Consider the following 15,974-nt stretch of genomic DNA (forward strand, 5'->3'; position numbering starts at 1 on the left):
AATACTCTGACACAGGCGGTAGGGGTGTGCTCGCCCCGAGGGCCCTCCCCACCTACCGTATCACTGCTCAAATGCGCAGGATGAAGCCTTTACGCTCACGCACTTTGCAATAACAAAAACACTTTACACTTTACAGCGTTTACACAGGGGAATCCACTGGTGTTGACCTGCAGACAAGGAAAGGTGAAGGGAAGGAACAGTGGCAAATTATTATGACGTAGGCTATCATATAAATAATCACGTCCAATAATGCAGTTAGATACTTGAAAATGTGATCAAAAGCAATTTGCCAGTTCTGTTGCATGGATAAATCGGCTTTTAAACACTACAGCACCAAGGGAATCCCTGCTGTTTAATGTGTGCTGAACATGATCAAACTGTCCTCTGCAGCAGACAGCAGCCTACAGGCCGACAGTCCAGCACAGTGAGTGCATAGATAAACACAGTCCCATTCCTGTACATGTGATTCATTTAAAATCTCCAGTTCACCTAGTGGAGTCTTTGGATGACTTTGATAATGTTCTCATAGCCTACTCCGTCACAGACTTTCCCTCATTTATGGAATTAAGAAGGGAATCGAGGTCTAAAGATACATTTTGTGTTTGTGCACAATATTTCTACTAAAGTGACATGTTCATTAGCCTACACTAAAGTTACGATAACTGTATGCATTAATATTTCATGAAAGCTATTGTTCTCAGAGTGGCCAGTGTTGTAAGATTGTTACTGTGTTAATTTGGTGGCATGACGGTGTCATCGGACCAGCCAAACTCAATGAAGCTGCACCTTGATAACACATGGCCGCCTCAGTCTTGGAGCCTTTTAACAACTTTAGTAGAGTAACTGCACCATCTTCTGAAAGAAAGGGAGTAATAACATTTTACCAGTCAATGCCATTACACTGGGTGGCGCTGTTACATAATGTACCAGTCAATCAGAGCATCGATACAGTCTCATGGCATAGGTATCCACTGTTGTGTCACCCCTTGAATGACAGATTTAAACAACACGTGACGGAAATGTGGCTTTGCCTCTGTCCCATAGGCCTTCTTGGTCTCTATAATATCTTCAAACAGCTACAGTAAAAATCCATCGGTTATTTTTGTTTTGTCCCACTGACCTGACATTGTCCACTCCTCATTTTCTTTAAAACATTGACATATTGGACTGCTGAACTGTAATATAGGCATATGCTGTAGGGGAAAATACACTGCTACCCTTCTAGTCCAACAAGACATGTTAGAAATATTACAGCAATGCAACAAATTGGACAAGGTGCTATAGCAGATGAACACTCACCACTGTGTTCTTACCGCTGGAATTCAATTTTGTTTAGCAGTGTGTATCCTGGGGGTAGAAAGCATAATTTGTGACTATTTTAGTAATGCTACAAAGTTCTTTGGCAAATAGGCTGTAAATTAAATTAAACTAAAGGGTGCACCCTTTCCATGTTAATTAAAAAAAAAAGAAATCTGAAAGAAATGTAGGCTAGTATTATTCGTGTAGTGAAGGTTATTTTTTCTGTTTTTGTGGAGTTGATTGTCTTGTGTCTCCATGGTATTAACTATTTTCCCAAAAGCCTAAAAAAGTGTGTGCAGTGACTTTTTTACGTTTTGTGCTTATATTGAATTTGAATAGTAGCCTAGGCTAACCAAAAGTGCCACACACAGACACACACACAAGCTCAACTTGTTAAATTTTAGTACCAACAGTTTTATTTGGTCAAATAATTTACTGTGGGTATCGTTGCTGTGGATATTAACCATGGTGCAGGTTAGACAGCTGGGTAGACGTGCCAATAACCAACAACGGATAAGAATGAACATTAGACTTTACATTAGACTCTACGCTTTTAACAGAGATGTTTGAGAGCGTTTCAAGAATCAAATTAAAGCGCAGTCTTAGTCCGCGGCCTCTGATTGGTGTGTTGCTCCTGGTGGGCGGGGTCATGGGCGGATCTTCTGTTAACTATGATCGGTTGGAGATTTGAAATACAGAAGAACAGTCTTGTGTTTGGTTGTAACAGTTACAGTCTTTCATAGGCAAACATTTAAGGTACCTTTGAAAATTTGCTAATTGACACCACTACACAATGGTCTGCGACTGAAACTGAGACAGGTAAGGACACTGCAGAATTACCGTTTATTTACAGGATTTCATGACTGCGTATGTGCGACAATACGTAATGTCATAGTTGTTGACATAGAGACATATTTTGTTCCATTCTTGTCCCAAAATTGTATCAGACGTATACTGCAGACTGTCATAGATAGTTTGGTCGCAGCCGTTGAAGGTCTAACGATATTACTGCAAACCACTTTGGGACCAAAAGACTTGAAATAAGGTCTAAGAAACATTTAAACTGAATTCGATGAGAGACATGTTTGATTCAGTTGAGACTTGATCTCTGTGGCTGCAGCAGTTTTTAAATCGTATTATTGTTGTGATGTGTATCGCACTGCATGACGGTGAGTAAAAACACAGTACAATAGCAAGGTGACGTCGTTACAGTAAGTGTGGACTTCAGAAATTAATTCCATATTAATTATTAATTAAGTGCACTGGCTCAACATTGGCGCCATTACAGTCGAGGTGCAGACCTGAAGCTTTGCACTTAAAAATATGTTTATTAAAGCCCCTCCCCCATATAGCTAGAGACAGATGGACCCCAACAATGCAATTCTGAGGGAGTGGGCATCATTATTGAAACCCAAACAAATGTAATTGGACGTCCTAGTCATCTGACCCAGATTACTTGAATTTAAAAAAAAAAATAATGAGGAAGAATGGGTCTCATGGCATCCCTCCCAAACAGTCAAATAGGGATCATCATTTCTGAAGGGAGCAATAGTGCTGTGTGAACATGTACATGATTCCATGAGCCAGCATTTTTCTTGTTATTAGCAGATAAAGACTCTCACAACACCTGAGCTTTCTGCTGAACAAAGAAGGGAAGGAAGACGGGAACAACAGCAAAGACAAACACCTCAAGGGGAGAGAAAAAGAAAACAGTAATGTTTAAAACGATCAGCCGTCTGTTTTTTGGGGGAGAGGAGGAAACCTGTGACGATGTAAAGTCTGGAGAAGTGGTGGAAGAAGGGTGGCTTGTTGTCAGTCATCAAGGTCAGTCGTGTTATTCATTATGGTTGACATTAATGGTTGAAATATATATATATATATAACAAAAATCACAAGGATGTATTTATATTCCTAAATCATAATCTGGTATTTTTGCAAAATCATTCCATGTAATCATATTGATGACCACTAAGCAGTATGGTGATTTCAAAAGTGATGTCATGATAAACCCATGTTAGAAGTACTGCCTTTAAGCAACTTAAGCCAAACAATTAAACACAAAGAATGACATCTTAAAAGACATTTCTTAACATTCATATGCCATAGATTTTTATTTTTCAATAATTCACCTGTTATTTGTTCAGCTAGAAAATTGTGCACCTTAATATCCAAAGTTATAGGTATATTTTTTTCTTTCTGTCTCTACAGAGCCCAGTTCAGCCGAGAACCAGGGTGCAGCGCTAACTGACACCCAACCACCAACCTCTGCTCTTCATGGAGCCCCAGTTGCCAACATGGAAACTGACATGAGGTGAGGGAGTAGGAGGAATTCTTTCAAGAAACCCTGACCATATTACATTTGAGGTTGAAAAAAAATAATTTAACTGTATACCAACTATAAACATTTCAAATATTGCGGTTAAAGCACAATTTTATTCCCACTTTTGTAGTAGGCTTGTATGAGGTACTTATCCATTGTCCGTGTATTACCTACAGTAGAGGACGGTCTTCAAATGCCCCCAGTTTAGAGACGCAGACGGGAGTCCCGACACGGAAGCTAAGCAATATACTGCTTGGCACACAGCAAAACTCATTTTAGCCATCTAAAAATATCAATATCAGTTTGAGTGCACGCTATATTTAAAATATTTTCACCGCTTTACCTTGCCATCAGACAGCCCTTTACGATGGGGAACTGAAGCCGTTTTAACTCTCTCTTCAAAGCCACCAGACTCCATTGACAAAAATGGTAATTTTACCTTGTGGAACACAGGAGTTGCTGGTCTATTGCTGCCTCCATTGGTTAGTTTGTTAGTTTTGTTAATTGTGTTAGTTCCTAACCCTTTTAATAAACACAAATTCACACAATAACACAAACAAACTAACTCATTGGTAGACCAGCATCTACCGTGTTCTGCAAGGTAAAATTAGTCTGGTGGCTTTGAAGAGAGCATAGATAATGTCTTCAGTTCCCGGTGTAAAGGGCTGTCAGATGGCAAGGTGGAGCAGTGAAAATATTTTAAATATAGCGAACATTTAAATTGATATTGATTTTTTTTTTTTTAAGTGGGGCTCTTTCTGGGGGCTAAAATGAGTTTTGCTGTGTGCCCCTGTCTACAGCAGTACATTACTTAGCTTCTGTATCAGGACTCCCGTCTGCTTCTCTAAACTGGATGTGTGCCGTCAGCCATCTACTGTAGGTTATGCACTGACATTGGATAAGTACCTCATACAACCCCACTTCAAAAGATCAGAACTATCCCTTTAACTTGTATTGATATACACCGACTCAGATTGTTAAGGCCCTGACACACCAACCCGATACTTAGACGTCGTACAGTCAGGCGAGGTTGGTAACTCCAGTCTGTTTGGTGTGTTCCGCACCGTCTTCCGGAGGGACTGGCTGCCTTCATTTTAGCCGACCTGACATGCTTGGTCAGAAGGCGGGCTCTGCCGGCACTCGGACTCAAATGACCAATCTGATTGGTGGAGTGCTAACGCTGAAATTACGAGCAGGATGAGCGTGACTAGAGTCTCTCAAAATCTGACGAAAATCTCTCAAACTGGCCTTTGTCGATCTGAAAAGAAGACAGATTCAGCAACTGCATGGCCTGTTCCTCGCTTAAAATGTTTTCAGAAACACGTTTCGGTGAACTATTTTAGTAAGATATGAGATTGTATTCTGATCAAGCCGCCATGGCAGTCTGGCTTTGAATTTCCAGAGAAACCAGACCCCACATGACGTGTTTGTCCAATCAGCTGTCGTTTGCACTTTTTTTGGCCAACTCGGGGAGGCAGTCGTCCGACTGCCTTTTCTGCCAACGGTCAGCCATCGGGTTAGTGTGTCAGGGCCATAAGATTCACATGCTTGCTTTTGTTTCTCTCCAGTGTGTTAGACCAAGAACCCACAGTTCAAAGCAGCTGCGCCACCAGTCGAGCCATCACAGGCTCTGTTTCTCAGCCTAAAGCTTTGGAAGAAGTGACACAGTTAACCTGCATCCAGAAGGCTAAGGCCTGGGCAGACCCGCACCAAATGTCCCGTAACGCCATTCAGCGTCAGAACCGTGTTCGCCAAGGAGTCCAACATCACTCATTCCACCTCCAGCAGCCAGGACAACGCAACATAAGCCACTGAGCCACTGATACTCTTGTTGACTGGTTGACAACTGCAAATTTTAACCTGCAAATAATCCTATACTTATTAAACATATATTCCAATACACGCAGATAACCATTCAAAACAACAACACAACAGGCAGCTATGTTATAACTCGTACTGTTTATGAGTTTGGAATTAAGAGTTTCACCTCATGAAATGAAATACACTATGTTTTCTTGTTTGTGTGCATGTGGATTTATACATGTGGATGACTGCAACCTATGCAAAATGTATCCTCTAATAATTACGACAAAGTGCTGTAATTTGTCTAACAACGTGCATTTATTTACCTGTATGTAACTGGTCTAAACTTTTTTTTAGACAGAAATAAAAATTATGAGTTTGCAGCTTGTTTTAATTTTTTCTTCTTCATTTATGAGTCAGATTATAATGTCCAAATGACATTGAACAGCTCACAGTTTGACTGATGCAAACATTGACATCTCATTGGTTGGGAATTAGTTGGGAAGTAATTACACCTGCTGTATTTGATTGGTGTTCGGCTAAGGAGGCCTGTGAAGAACTGTTGAATTGACTTAGCCAGTGAGTGGGTACAATGATGATGGATGTTACTCTTGAATTAAAACCTATCAAGCCATTAACATTCAGTTACAAAAGTTTTGCTCGTTCATCTCAATTGGATGATGGCTCATCCCCAAGGGACTTTACCTGTGACTGGAATAAAAACTGTGGTGAGAGGATACAAATATAGCCTACATAGTTTACAATACTGGCTCTCAGCACACAATATGCTGCTGTATTTTTCTCCTACTGATATTTTCAACACTGTAAATCCCCTGATTAGATGTTGAGGGGCAAACAGGCAGGATCTCTGAGTCTTGAGGACCCGGGATGAAAACCCAACCGTGGCAAAGATTAATTTTGTTTTCTTGCTGCTCCAACAGACCTTAGCCATCTCCCAAAGGACGTGCCTCTGAAACTGGCCTCTGGTAGCTCAAATTTGTTTGACCGGAGCCTTTCCAACCTCAAAGAGAAATACAAGGACTGCTGCAGTCAGGACATACCTCTGTATCTCTATGCTGTTCCCATCGCCTTTGCCATTGGTGTGACCATTGTTTTGATCCTGAATATTTACCTAGGGGGAAGTTTGGTATGTCATGCCGTATAACGTATGCAAGCATAACCACAAGTGCATTATTTATCCTCATTACAGTTATTTTTCAGATGTTTGTAAAAGGTAAGGTAGTGTCGGATCATGAGCTTTGCACTGCACTTGGCCAGAGAGTCCTTCATGATCGTGGATCCAGTGTGGATGCAGCCATCTCTGCCACCCTGTGTTTGGGTGTTGTGCATCCACATGTGTCAGGTGTTGGTGGGTATGTGACTGAACTATTGTTGGTAGTATGTTGGGTGTAAAATTTACATTGATGTATCTGATCACAAATTCATCCTTTGCTCATTCTCTTTCTGAAGAGGTGGGGTGATGCTGGTTCATGACATCCATAAGAATGAAACCAGGGTGATTAATTTTCAGGGAACTGCACCTAAAACACTTAAAGAGGAGATGCCGTGGAATGTGTCAGAACAAAAGGTGTGTGTGTGTGTGTGTGTGTGTGTGTGTGTGTGTGTGTGTGTGTGTCCATTAATCATTTTTTGATTTTATTATTTATCATGTACAATCTTATTTCACCCGTTCAGGCAGGTCTGCAAGTGGGTGTGCCAGGTCTGCTCCGAGGGTTACACTGTGCTCATACCTTGTATGGGAGGTAAGAGTTTTGACAAAGTGAAAATGATCTGATGTTTAATCTATTTTTTTATATCGTTAAGTCTAATGTCTTACCACAAAATCTCTGCAGTCTATCATGGGAGGATGTGGTCAACAGAGCCACTGCTGTTGCCAAAGAAGGTTTCAATGTTTCTTTCAATCTTGGTGAGTAAAACCATCATTCCTTACATTTTGTCACTTAACCGCCTACTCACAATATAACATGATGATGTAACCTAAGGACAATATAACAGGATGTGACTCTTTTGTTTCATTTTACAGCTGACGCTATATTAAAGGTAAAAGGTGAGCAGTTGTCCCAACGTTTCAGGAACATATTCCTCCCTAATGGCCAAGCTTTGCTTCCTGGTTCATTTCTGAGGATGTCCAGTCTTGCTGGAGTCATCGAGGCTGGTCTGGAAAACTTCTATAATGGAAACCTCTCCCAAGAGATGGAGGATGAGGTGAATGACATCCACATAGTCAATGGGTCTTGTTTCATAGGCAAAACGATAGGGTGAAATTTGCTTTTAATCTAAGTTTAACAACTGCAATTATTCAAATTTCAGTGATGCAAAAACCTTTGGTGCTTTTTCTTACAAAGGTGCAAACTAACGGAGGGGTCCTGAGCAGAGACGACATCAGTAACTACAGTGTTCAAGTGGAGCAGCCAGTGGAAGGCATGTACAATGGTAAAGACTAAACTTTCTTCAACAATAGACTGCATAAATGTGTATGAATTCTTGATACCTTCATCTTTGTTGTGTTACTCCCATCTTAGACTTTATTATTCAAGTTCCTCCTCCCCCATCTGCTGGTGCAGTGTTGATATTGGCGCTAAATGTTTTGGAGGGCCTCCATCTCAATGGGAACAACAACACAGAAAATCAAACACATCACTTTGTTGCTGAGGTACTGGATTGCAAAGCTTAAATATCAAAATGTTTCATTTTACGATCTGGTTAAAAGGCTAGGTCTCTTACATTAGAATGATTGATTTATTTTTCCCCCTGTTAAGGCTCTAAAAGGAGCTTTAGCTTTGGCGAGTAGTTTGGATGACCCTAAATATAACTCTTCAGTGACTGAGCTGCTCTCTGACATGCTAAGGTAAACTACACTGAGAATCACATTGACTTTTAGGGCTGCAACTAAAGATTATTTTCATTATTGGTTTATCAGACTACTTGCTTGATTAGGAGGATTGGGAGGGAGGGGCAAGCTACTCTTGTTTTGTTTGAAAAATACTTTAAATGTCAACAAGAAGTATCATCACCCAACATCGTTTAGAGCACCTTTAATTGCCTCTACTCTACTGCACAACACCAAACAAACTTATCAGTAAAACAGTGAACTTCTTGTTAATTTTCTCTCTGCTCTTGCTAAAGTAAGAGGCATGCTGAAGTGCTTCACCAGAGGATCAATTCCTCTGATACCTCGCCACCCAAGTACAACGCCATTGTCCACTCCCTACAGACAGAGCTGATGTCTGGACAAGTAGTAGTCATGGGACCAGATGACCTCATTGTGTCAGTTGCAAGGTAATTGTGTAACTATCTACAGTCTGACATAAGCAATCAGGCCAGGAGGATATGTTTGGTATGTGCTGCAGGGCCCGCTGACATTCTTTTTAGATCTTGTCTTTATAATCTTGCAGTTCCCTGAGCATGCCATTCGGGAGTAGAATCATAACACGGTCAGGTGTTATTCTCAACAGCCTCATGCTTGACTTCTCCTGGTCAAACAAAAGCCCAGGGCAAATCTTAAATAACCAGGTGCATTACCATTGGAAATCTTACCCAATAAAATCAACTAGTTACAAAAATGTAATTTTGAAATACGGCTCACTGTTTGCTTTTGTGATATAGAAAAACAGAGTCCAGCCAGGAAAGAGGCCCCTGTCATCTCTCATGCCCACAATAGTGGTGCCATCGTGGCATAAATGTGGAATCTACATGGCACTAAGCAGTTCAGCTGGACAAGAGAGTTTAGGTGTGATCACCCAGGTTTGATCACTTTACATTGTAGAGGTTTGGATTCTGATTCAATGAAAGATGTTAGGATTTTTAATACAAAAATATCTACAATTAAAACATTTTGTGTGCTTTAGGTGTTGATCAGTGCTCTGTCCTTCCATAAAGAGAAAAAGGACAGCCTCTCCCTACATCAGCCAAACAGACTTCTTGTTGACTGTAAGTTGACATTTGCTAGTATTGCTATTATTATTATTATTAGTCATATTTTTCAGTAATTTGCTACTTTTCTAACTCTCCCTCATTAGCGGAATGTCCGGAAGAGTGTGTGCCGTTTTTAAATGAAAAGGACCACGTAGTTCAGAGAATGAAGACAAACTCTGTGGTCCAGGGGATCCTGAGGAACAAAGATAGCATTACAGCCATAACAGTGCCTCAGTTATCCGATAGTTTCTCATAGTTTTATTGTTCTCATGAGCATATTATGAAAAGGCACCATCTGGATAAGTTCATGTTGCACTGTATGATATAAGTTTGTTGTTCTCCAGTGTGATACTGTTGTGTTATTGTGATCTCACCAGCCAACAGAGGGCAGTCTTCAGACAAGTACTTTCTATTAAAGAAGGCCAAATTGTCTACTCGTAATTGTCTTAAAACTGATATTACGAAATGGATTTTTAAATGAATGCAGACAACGGTTTGATGCTGGTCACTATGCTAAAGAAAATAATGGCTTCTATGGAAATCTGATCTGATCAACTGTTCAAGGGGTAGGACATGTCACATGTTAAGAAAATGTCACTCAAAACATTGCACTAGAGGAATTTGTTACATTGAACGTTTTTCTAGATATCAGTTGATACTGTTTCTTTCCATCTACTGGTGAGTAATATTCCAGTGTATCAGCAAATAGTGACCTCCGAGGCTTTAAGCTTATATTTATGCCAAATCAAATGTAAGAAAGGGCAGGAAGACCTGAGTCAAAGGTCATGAGATGCAGCTTAAAATGTCTTTCATTTGCAGCAAAGCAAACTTAAGGTCAACACCTGTCCAAGTTATAAAAAATATGTTCTGTCTCAGAACATCAATAATATTTAATGCAGACAGATTTAGAGTTCAACTTAAACTGACTCTAAACTGAGAGCTATATGTCCCAAAGTTAGAGTCTAAGTATTCCCTTAGACTCATAATTAAAAACATAATCCAGACCAGACTTTATGTTCAAACACAATATACCTTTTAGCCATTCTTTCAGTTTCAGTGCATTGTCCTATTAAGTAGGACAATAGGCAGTTGTTGCACGTCAAATTGAGTAACCACTTGCAGTTTAAAGATAGTGGGAAAATATCCTCCCTTTTCTTACCGAGTCTAAAGTCACATAGGCCTGTTGTAGTGTGGATTGGTCAGTTAAAGGGCGGAGAAATTGGGAGCTGCCAAATGGGCGTTGTCGGTCACAAGCAGGTCTGTAATTTAAACGCCTGCAGGTTACCCCACCGACACAGTACCAGTCAAGAGGAAGAGATCTGCTGTTGTCGATAATTGACTAATTCATGTTGGAAAAGTGGCACAACCGTTCGCGGAGTAATTTCTCTTGACAAATAAACAGTAAGTAAACCAGCGGTTTCTATTTTCCAAAGGCTGAACCGACTCTCTAATAAATATTAGTTAGCAGAAGAGTAACGTTAGCACCTCGGTTTGTTTGCTCGAGTTCTAATCTAATTTATAAGCTAGCTCTCGTGCAGGGACGTATTGGAATTTTGTTCTTACAGTTGTATCTAATTTTAAATCCTATACGTTTTATGCTATTGTTTGTATTTTCCACGACACAGTGAGCAGCCTACTGTTAAACTGTTTTTTTTGAACTTTTATTTGAAGCTACAATGTAGCTTACTAATGTCCTCCTGTAAGTATTGTTACCGGTTAACTGTTTCTATAAGCATATTGCCTGCTTATAAACTGTTTAACAGAATACATTGGTGGAAATATGGAGCCCAAAACTTTACCGAAGGAGAAGTTTTTCATTGTAATACGTGGGAAGTCGAGGAAAGGCTTCTGCCGAGGATGTATTGGCCGTGTGGAGGCAGAGTTGCAGCCTGGAGAGCTGATGGGGCTGCTGTACCTCGGTGGCAGCAACGCAGGGACGCCTAAGAGCGGAGGCATCGTGAGGAGAGAGGACACATACCCTCTGACCCGCCACCAGGCCCAGCTACTGCTCTTTGTTTACCCCGCAAGCAAACGCATAGAGCTGCTGTGTAATCCCCAGCTGTTTTCGGCTATTTGTAAGCTGTCTCAGGATGATCTGGTGGTGGTGAAGCACAAGAAGGGACACCTGCCAGGAATGGTGAAGAACCTGATGCAAATTGGGAAGAAGGACAACAAAGACGACCTGCACATGCTTGGCTTTGAGGTGGAATTTGTGGTGGGTAACATTTAGTTGTCTGGTTCATTAGTTGCAACATCAAAGTGTGGGTGTCTGGCATAAAGAACAAAGTAGAAGAGGCTTAGTTATATTGATCAGGTCTCTCTGTATAATTGTACATACACACTAATATAACCTAGGGCTGGGTAATAAATTATGTTGTATCAATATCGCGATATGAGACTAGATATCGTCTTAGATTTTGGATATGTCATATATGGTAAGTGTTGTCTTCCTGGTTTTAAAGGCTGCACTACAGTAAAGTGATGCTATTTTCTGAACGTTTACCTTTACCCAAGAACTTAAATCATTTCTGGAGAATATTTATCAAATCTCATTGTGTAAATAACATGTTGCTAAAGCACCAATAGTCAACCATACAATGTTGCAATATCAACATCAAGGTATTTCGTAAAGAATATTGTATTGGATTTTCTTTATATCGCCCAGCCCTAAAATAACCTCAGGAAATGTATTGACTAGGATGACCATATCATTTTGGGTGATCTGTTATTAGTCACAAGTTTTGTATCGTAATGCGGGACTCTATCATTACTGCAAAATGTGCACAAGAACAGTTATCTGTGTAGTGTACAAAAGTGTTAAGTGTCTGTTTTCTTGTAGGACAGTGATCACAATTTCTCATCCAAGAAACCTGATCCTCTGCCCCTGTTCAGTGCGGCAGACATCGTCCAGGTGGTCCCATCTTACTCACTTCACCTTGGACTGCACTGTAAAGACAGCCAATGTGGAGGTGAGTAAAGTGGTAAAAGCTTGGTCTGTCTCTTTAAAGTCAAGTGACATTTCTTTTTTTTTTTTTTTTTTTTTTTTAAAGATGATTTTTTTGGGGGGCATTTTTTTATTGTTGATGGGACAGCATAGACTTGAAAGGGTAGAGAGAAGGGGGGTGACATGCAGCAAAGAGTCGCAAGTCAGAATTAAAACAGCGGCCGCTCCAGCGAGGACTGAGCCTCTGCTCATGGGCTTGTGTTCTACCACGTGAGCTGCCCAGGCGCCCAACACGAGACATTTCTTAACCTCAACATACTTGCTAGTGATGACCTTTTTGAGCTATCAATCCTTTTTGAAAAATTAAAAAAAACTAATAATTTAAAAAAAACTCCACCCACTCCCTTGGGTTAGAGAATGAGTATATCAATTCCCGCTATTAAGTTTTTAGAAAATGACTAACTCAACACAACTGGAAAAACCCATCCTGTTACTCTGGAATGTGAAACAGCAGATTCATCATGTGGTCTGACATTTTGTCACATTGTGAACTCTGAGCTGTCTACATGCCTCGTATATAACTTGTTCCATTTTAGTTAGATGGCAATCTGATGAGGCAGCATGTGACAAGCCTAAAACAAATCGTCTAACCTTCAGCCTTTTCAAAACCTTATACTCTCCACAGGTCTAAACAGAAACGCGGTGACGCGCATCAACTCCATGCCGAATATAGGATCTTGTACACAACAAGTGAGGGACGACGACACAGAGCAGAGTGTCATTCAAAGCCAAAGTTCAAGCACATCTCCTGTGTCTTTGGAGGTGGGATCCATGGTGGAGGTGGTGTCCAACACAGGGATCACAGTATACGGGGTTATCCAGTGGTTGGGGGCCCTTGAAGGGAAGACTGGTGAATGGGCTGGGATTGAATTGGTGAGTGACTATACCATTTTGTACAGTTACCATTTCTGTCAGCTTTAGGCATCCACCTCATACTGGATTTGGTTTTAATTATTTCAGGACTATGAAGTGAATGGCTGCACTGATGGGACATATGGAAGCCAGAGGTATTTCACATGCGAAGGGAACAAGGCTTTGTTCATTCCCGTCAGAAAGTGCAGTCCTGATAGCAGGTTCTTCTGCTCCTCTACAGGAGGGGAGACCTCCAAACCCACAGACACACCTCCAGGTTAGACACTTCTCCCAGTTTGGTGGGACGCACAACACAAGCAATTCAAATTTGAAATTATTGGTGTTTTTCAAAACCACACATTTTACTTTTACAAAGTGAAGCTTTAACTTAACATCCTTTTTATAATTGTCTACTCTGAACTGTTGTGGACTGAGTAGTACACTACACAACTTTTACTCACACTTTGCAAACTCTAAAATTTTGATCAGAGTGCCAGTGTTTATATAAAGCTTTAGTATTTATTAGTTTTTCATTAATCTCTATTACTTGTAATTTATGATTCATACAACCTCACAGAATCAGTTTTGAGGAACTAGGCATTTGAGGAACATGGCAGGATTTAGTGAAGATAAAATTATGTGAACACATAGAACAATGCACAACAAATTAACACTTGTTTTATAAGTAGAACATTTGACACTCCTGTGAACTTCCTGCTTTGGAAAAGCAGATTAATCATTAGTCATAAGGCCTGTGTGATTGTACAGTTAAGTATTTTTAAGCCTGGTGAGAAACTACTCTAGAATACGATGTTTCTCAAATCTAACGTTACTAGTGAAATAATGTAGCCTGGATGCCAGCCGAACTTAGCCCCGGCCACAACATTTGAGGTTGGGGGAAAAAGGTTTTTTGTTCTGACTAGAATCTGAGTATGACGTCAGGCTAGAAATGATAAGGACTGTGTTAAAATGCCAACGTCTCTTTTTTTTGTTTTGTTTTTTTTGTTTGCTGGCTGTTTTCAGTTCCTCCATTTGAGGACACAGAGGAGAATGCACCACCTATTCCTGAATCCAAGGCGTTGTCTTTGTTAGTGGGAAGAATGAAAGGGATTCAGGGACACATCAACTCCTGTTACCTTGATGCCACACTGTTCAGGTAAAACCAGTTCATCACCTCACAGAGCATTTGATTCTGAAGTAGCACACTTTGGCAAATTCTGCTCAGATTTGCTCTAAAGCAACTACAAGAAACTTTCAATTTGTGTTTAGTTCGGTAGCAATAGGCTTAGGGCCAAATAAAATTTAAATATCCTTAAATCTTTTTGTCTGATTTCATGGGGATTGGGATCCCCGGAGAGGCATTAAAATAAATAAATAGAAATAGCCAATCTTCTCACTGATGGTCTAGTTTGCTTATGTAGGTCATATAGTGGCGCATCAGTGTTAAATTGAGACTGTTTAATAACCCAAAAAGTTCCTTGTAGTTGCTTTTAACCTCTCATCATGACAAGTAATTTTACTTAGGAGATCATGTACAACTAAATGGAGCTGTATTGCAACTGTATTCAGAGTTGTGCTAAGTTGATAAAACAATGTGTTTTTTCTCTTTAAGTTTGTTCGGCTCATCCGTGACCCTGGAAAATATCTGCCAAAAGCCTGCTGACATGGACAAACCCATAAACTGCACTCTAAGAAAAATAGTCAACTGTTTGCGCAGGTATGAACAGTATCTTCAAGACTTGGTTTTTCTAACGCCTTGCATTATCATCTAGTCTGCAAAACAAGAACATTATGACATTTTACATAGTCACAACTGGTAAACAAGCACACGCTGTCTTAATGATATGGGTGCTCTTTATTCACTAACAAATGTGCATGTGTTTGGTCTCAATTGTTTTGGTGTATGCAGCTATTTCAGTGTATGAGTTCTTGTGTTTGCTCACTGGTAGCTAATATATTTATTGCAGACAAGGGTTTGTGCCTGCTGCGAGTGTGATGAATTTCCGTAAAGAGCTTGGCTGCGACACCTTCCGAACAGAGGAAAAAGGTACACATCCATATTTTGCAACGTGTGTTGTTAAAAAGTATAGAACCAATTACCGTTTGTTTACAATAAGTTCTGGGTAGAAAACCCCTGCGTCATGTACATTCTATCTAACTGTGGTGAGAAAACTGGGACGAGTTAATTCAAGTCTTATTTCAAAGTTAAGACTTGTTATTTATCTAAAATTCATGTTTGATGCTTTAATATGTCATTAATAACAGACCTTTCGCTAACGTTAGGCTGGAGAACTAATTTAGCCTACCTGTTGGCTCACAGACAAAAGAAAATGACCTGTTCAGCACCCTTCAACAGTGACATCTCACCTCTATTCGGGATTGCTAGTTTTGGGTGGATTTGGTTTATCAAGGACGCAGTCAAAGCAGCACAATACGTAAAATAAGAAAAACAGAAACATCAAGTCGGACCACTGTGTCTAAGTATATATCTTTTAAACACTACAGTTAACGGCTGACTTGGACAACCGAAAGGAACCAGTGTGCTGATTTCACATATTAAAGGCCCTGACACACCAACCCGATAATCGTCCGTAATGACAGTCTGGCGGTGACAGATTGGTGACTCAAGTCTGTTTGGTGTGTTCCGTGCTGTTGTCAGTCGAAGGGGCCAGCAGCCTTCATTTTGGCCGAACTGACACGTGACGCGTTCCTCCAATCAGCTTCCGTCGGTATCGCTTTAGTGTGTTCCGAGGCACTTTT

General features: G+C 40.4%; 2 protein-coding genes across 2 annotated transcripts in view; both read left to right on the top strand.

Moving 5' to 3' along the window:
* Positions 1–5,944: 5,944 nt before the first annotated feature.
* On the top strand, positions 5,945–9,707 carry LOC116687619 (glutathione hydrolase 7). Its single transcript, XM_032513126.1, has 15 exons — positions 5,945–6,150; positions 6,364–6,569; positions 6,644–6,795; positions 6,893–7,010; positions 7,118–7,185; positions 7,276–7,349; positions 7,467–7,648; positions 7,789–7,876; positions 7,966–8,096; positions 8,203–8,291; positions 8,570–8,722; positions 8,839–8,956; positions 9,050–9,187; positions 9,292–9,373; positions 9,703–9,707. Exons 1-15 carry the CDS (start codon positions 6,015–6,017, stop codon positions 9,705–9,707), a joined length of 1,740 nt encoding a protein of 579 aa, XP_032369017.1. The 5' UTR covers positions 5,945–6,014.
* An 895-nt stretch (positions 9,708–10,602) lies between these two features.
* Positions 10,603–15,974, top strand: part of cyld2 (cylindromatosis (turban tumor syndrome) 2) — an 8,755-nt gene continuing 3,383 nt past the window's right edge. Inside the window, exons 1-8 of the mRNA XM_032514311.1 lie at positions 10,603–10,759; positions 11,122–11,573; positions 12,198–12,327; positions 12,988–13,235; positions 13,323–13,491; positions 14,238–14,370; positions 14,827–14,931; positions 15,182–15,261. Of these exons, the coding sequence (XP_032370202.1) occupies positions 11,139–11,573; positions 12,198–12,327; positions 12,988–13,235; positions 13,323–13,491; positions 14,238–14,370; positions 14,827–14,931; positions 15,182–15,261 (1,300 nt within the window). The 5' untranslated portion in view covers positions 10,603–10,759; positions 11,122–11,138. The remainder of the gene's footprint in view (positions 10,760–11,121; positions 11,574–12,197; positions 12,328–12,987; positions 13,236–13,322; positions 13,492–14,237; positions 14,371–14,826; positions 14,932–15,181; positions 15,262–15,974) is intronic.

The sequence above is a fragment of the Etheostoma spectabile genome, chromosome 4 (genome assembly GCF_008692095.1).
Source record: "Etheostoma spectabile isolate EspeVRDwgs_2016 chromosome 4, UIUC_Espe_1.0, whole genome shotgun sequence".
Classification (NCBI taxonomy): domain Eukaryota; kingdom Metazoa; phylum Chordata; class Actinopteri; order Perciformes; family Percidae; genus Etheostoma; species Etheostoma spectabile.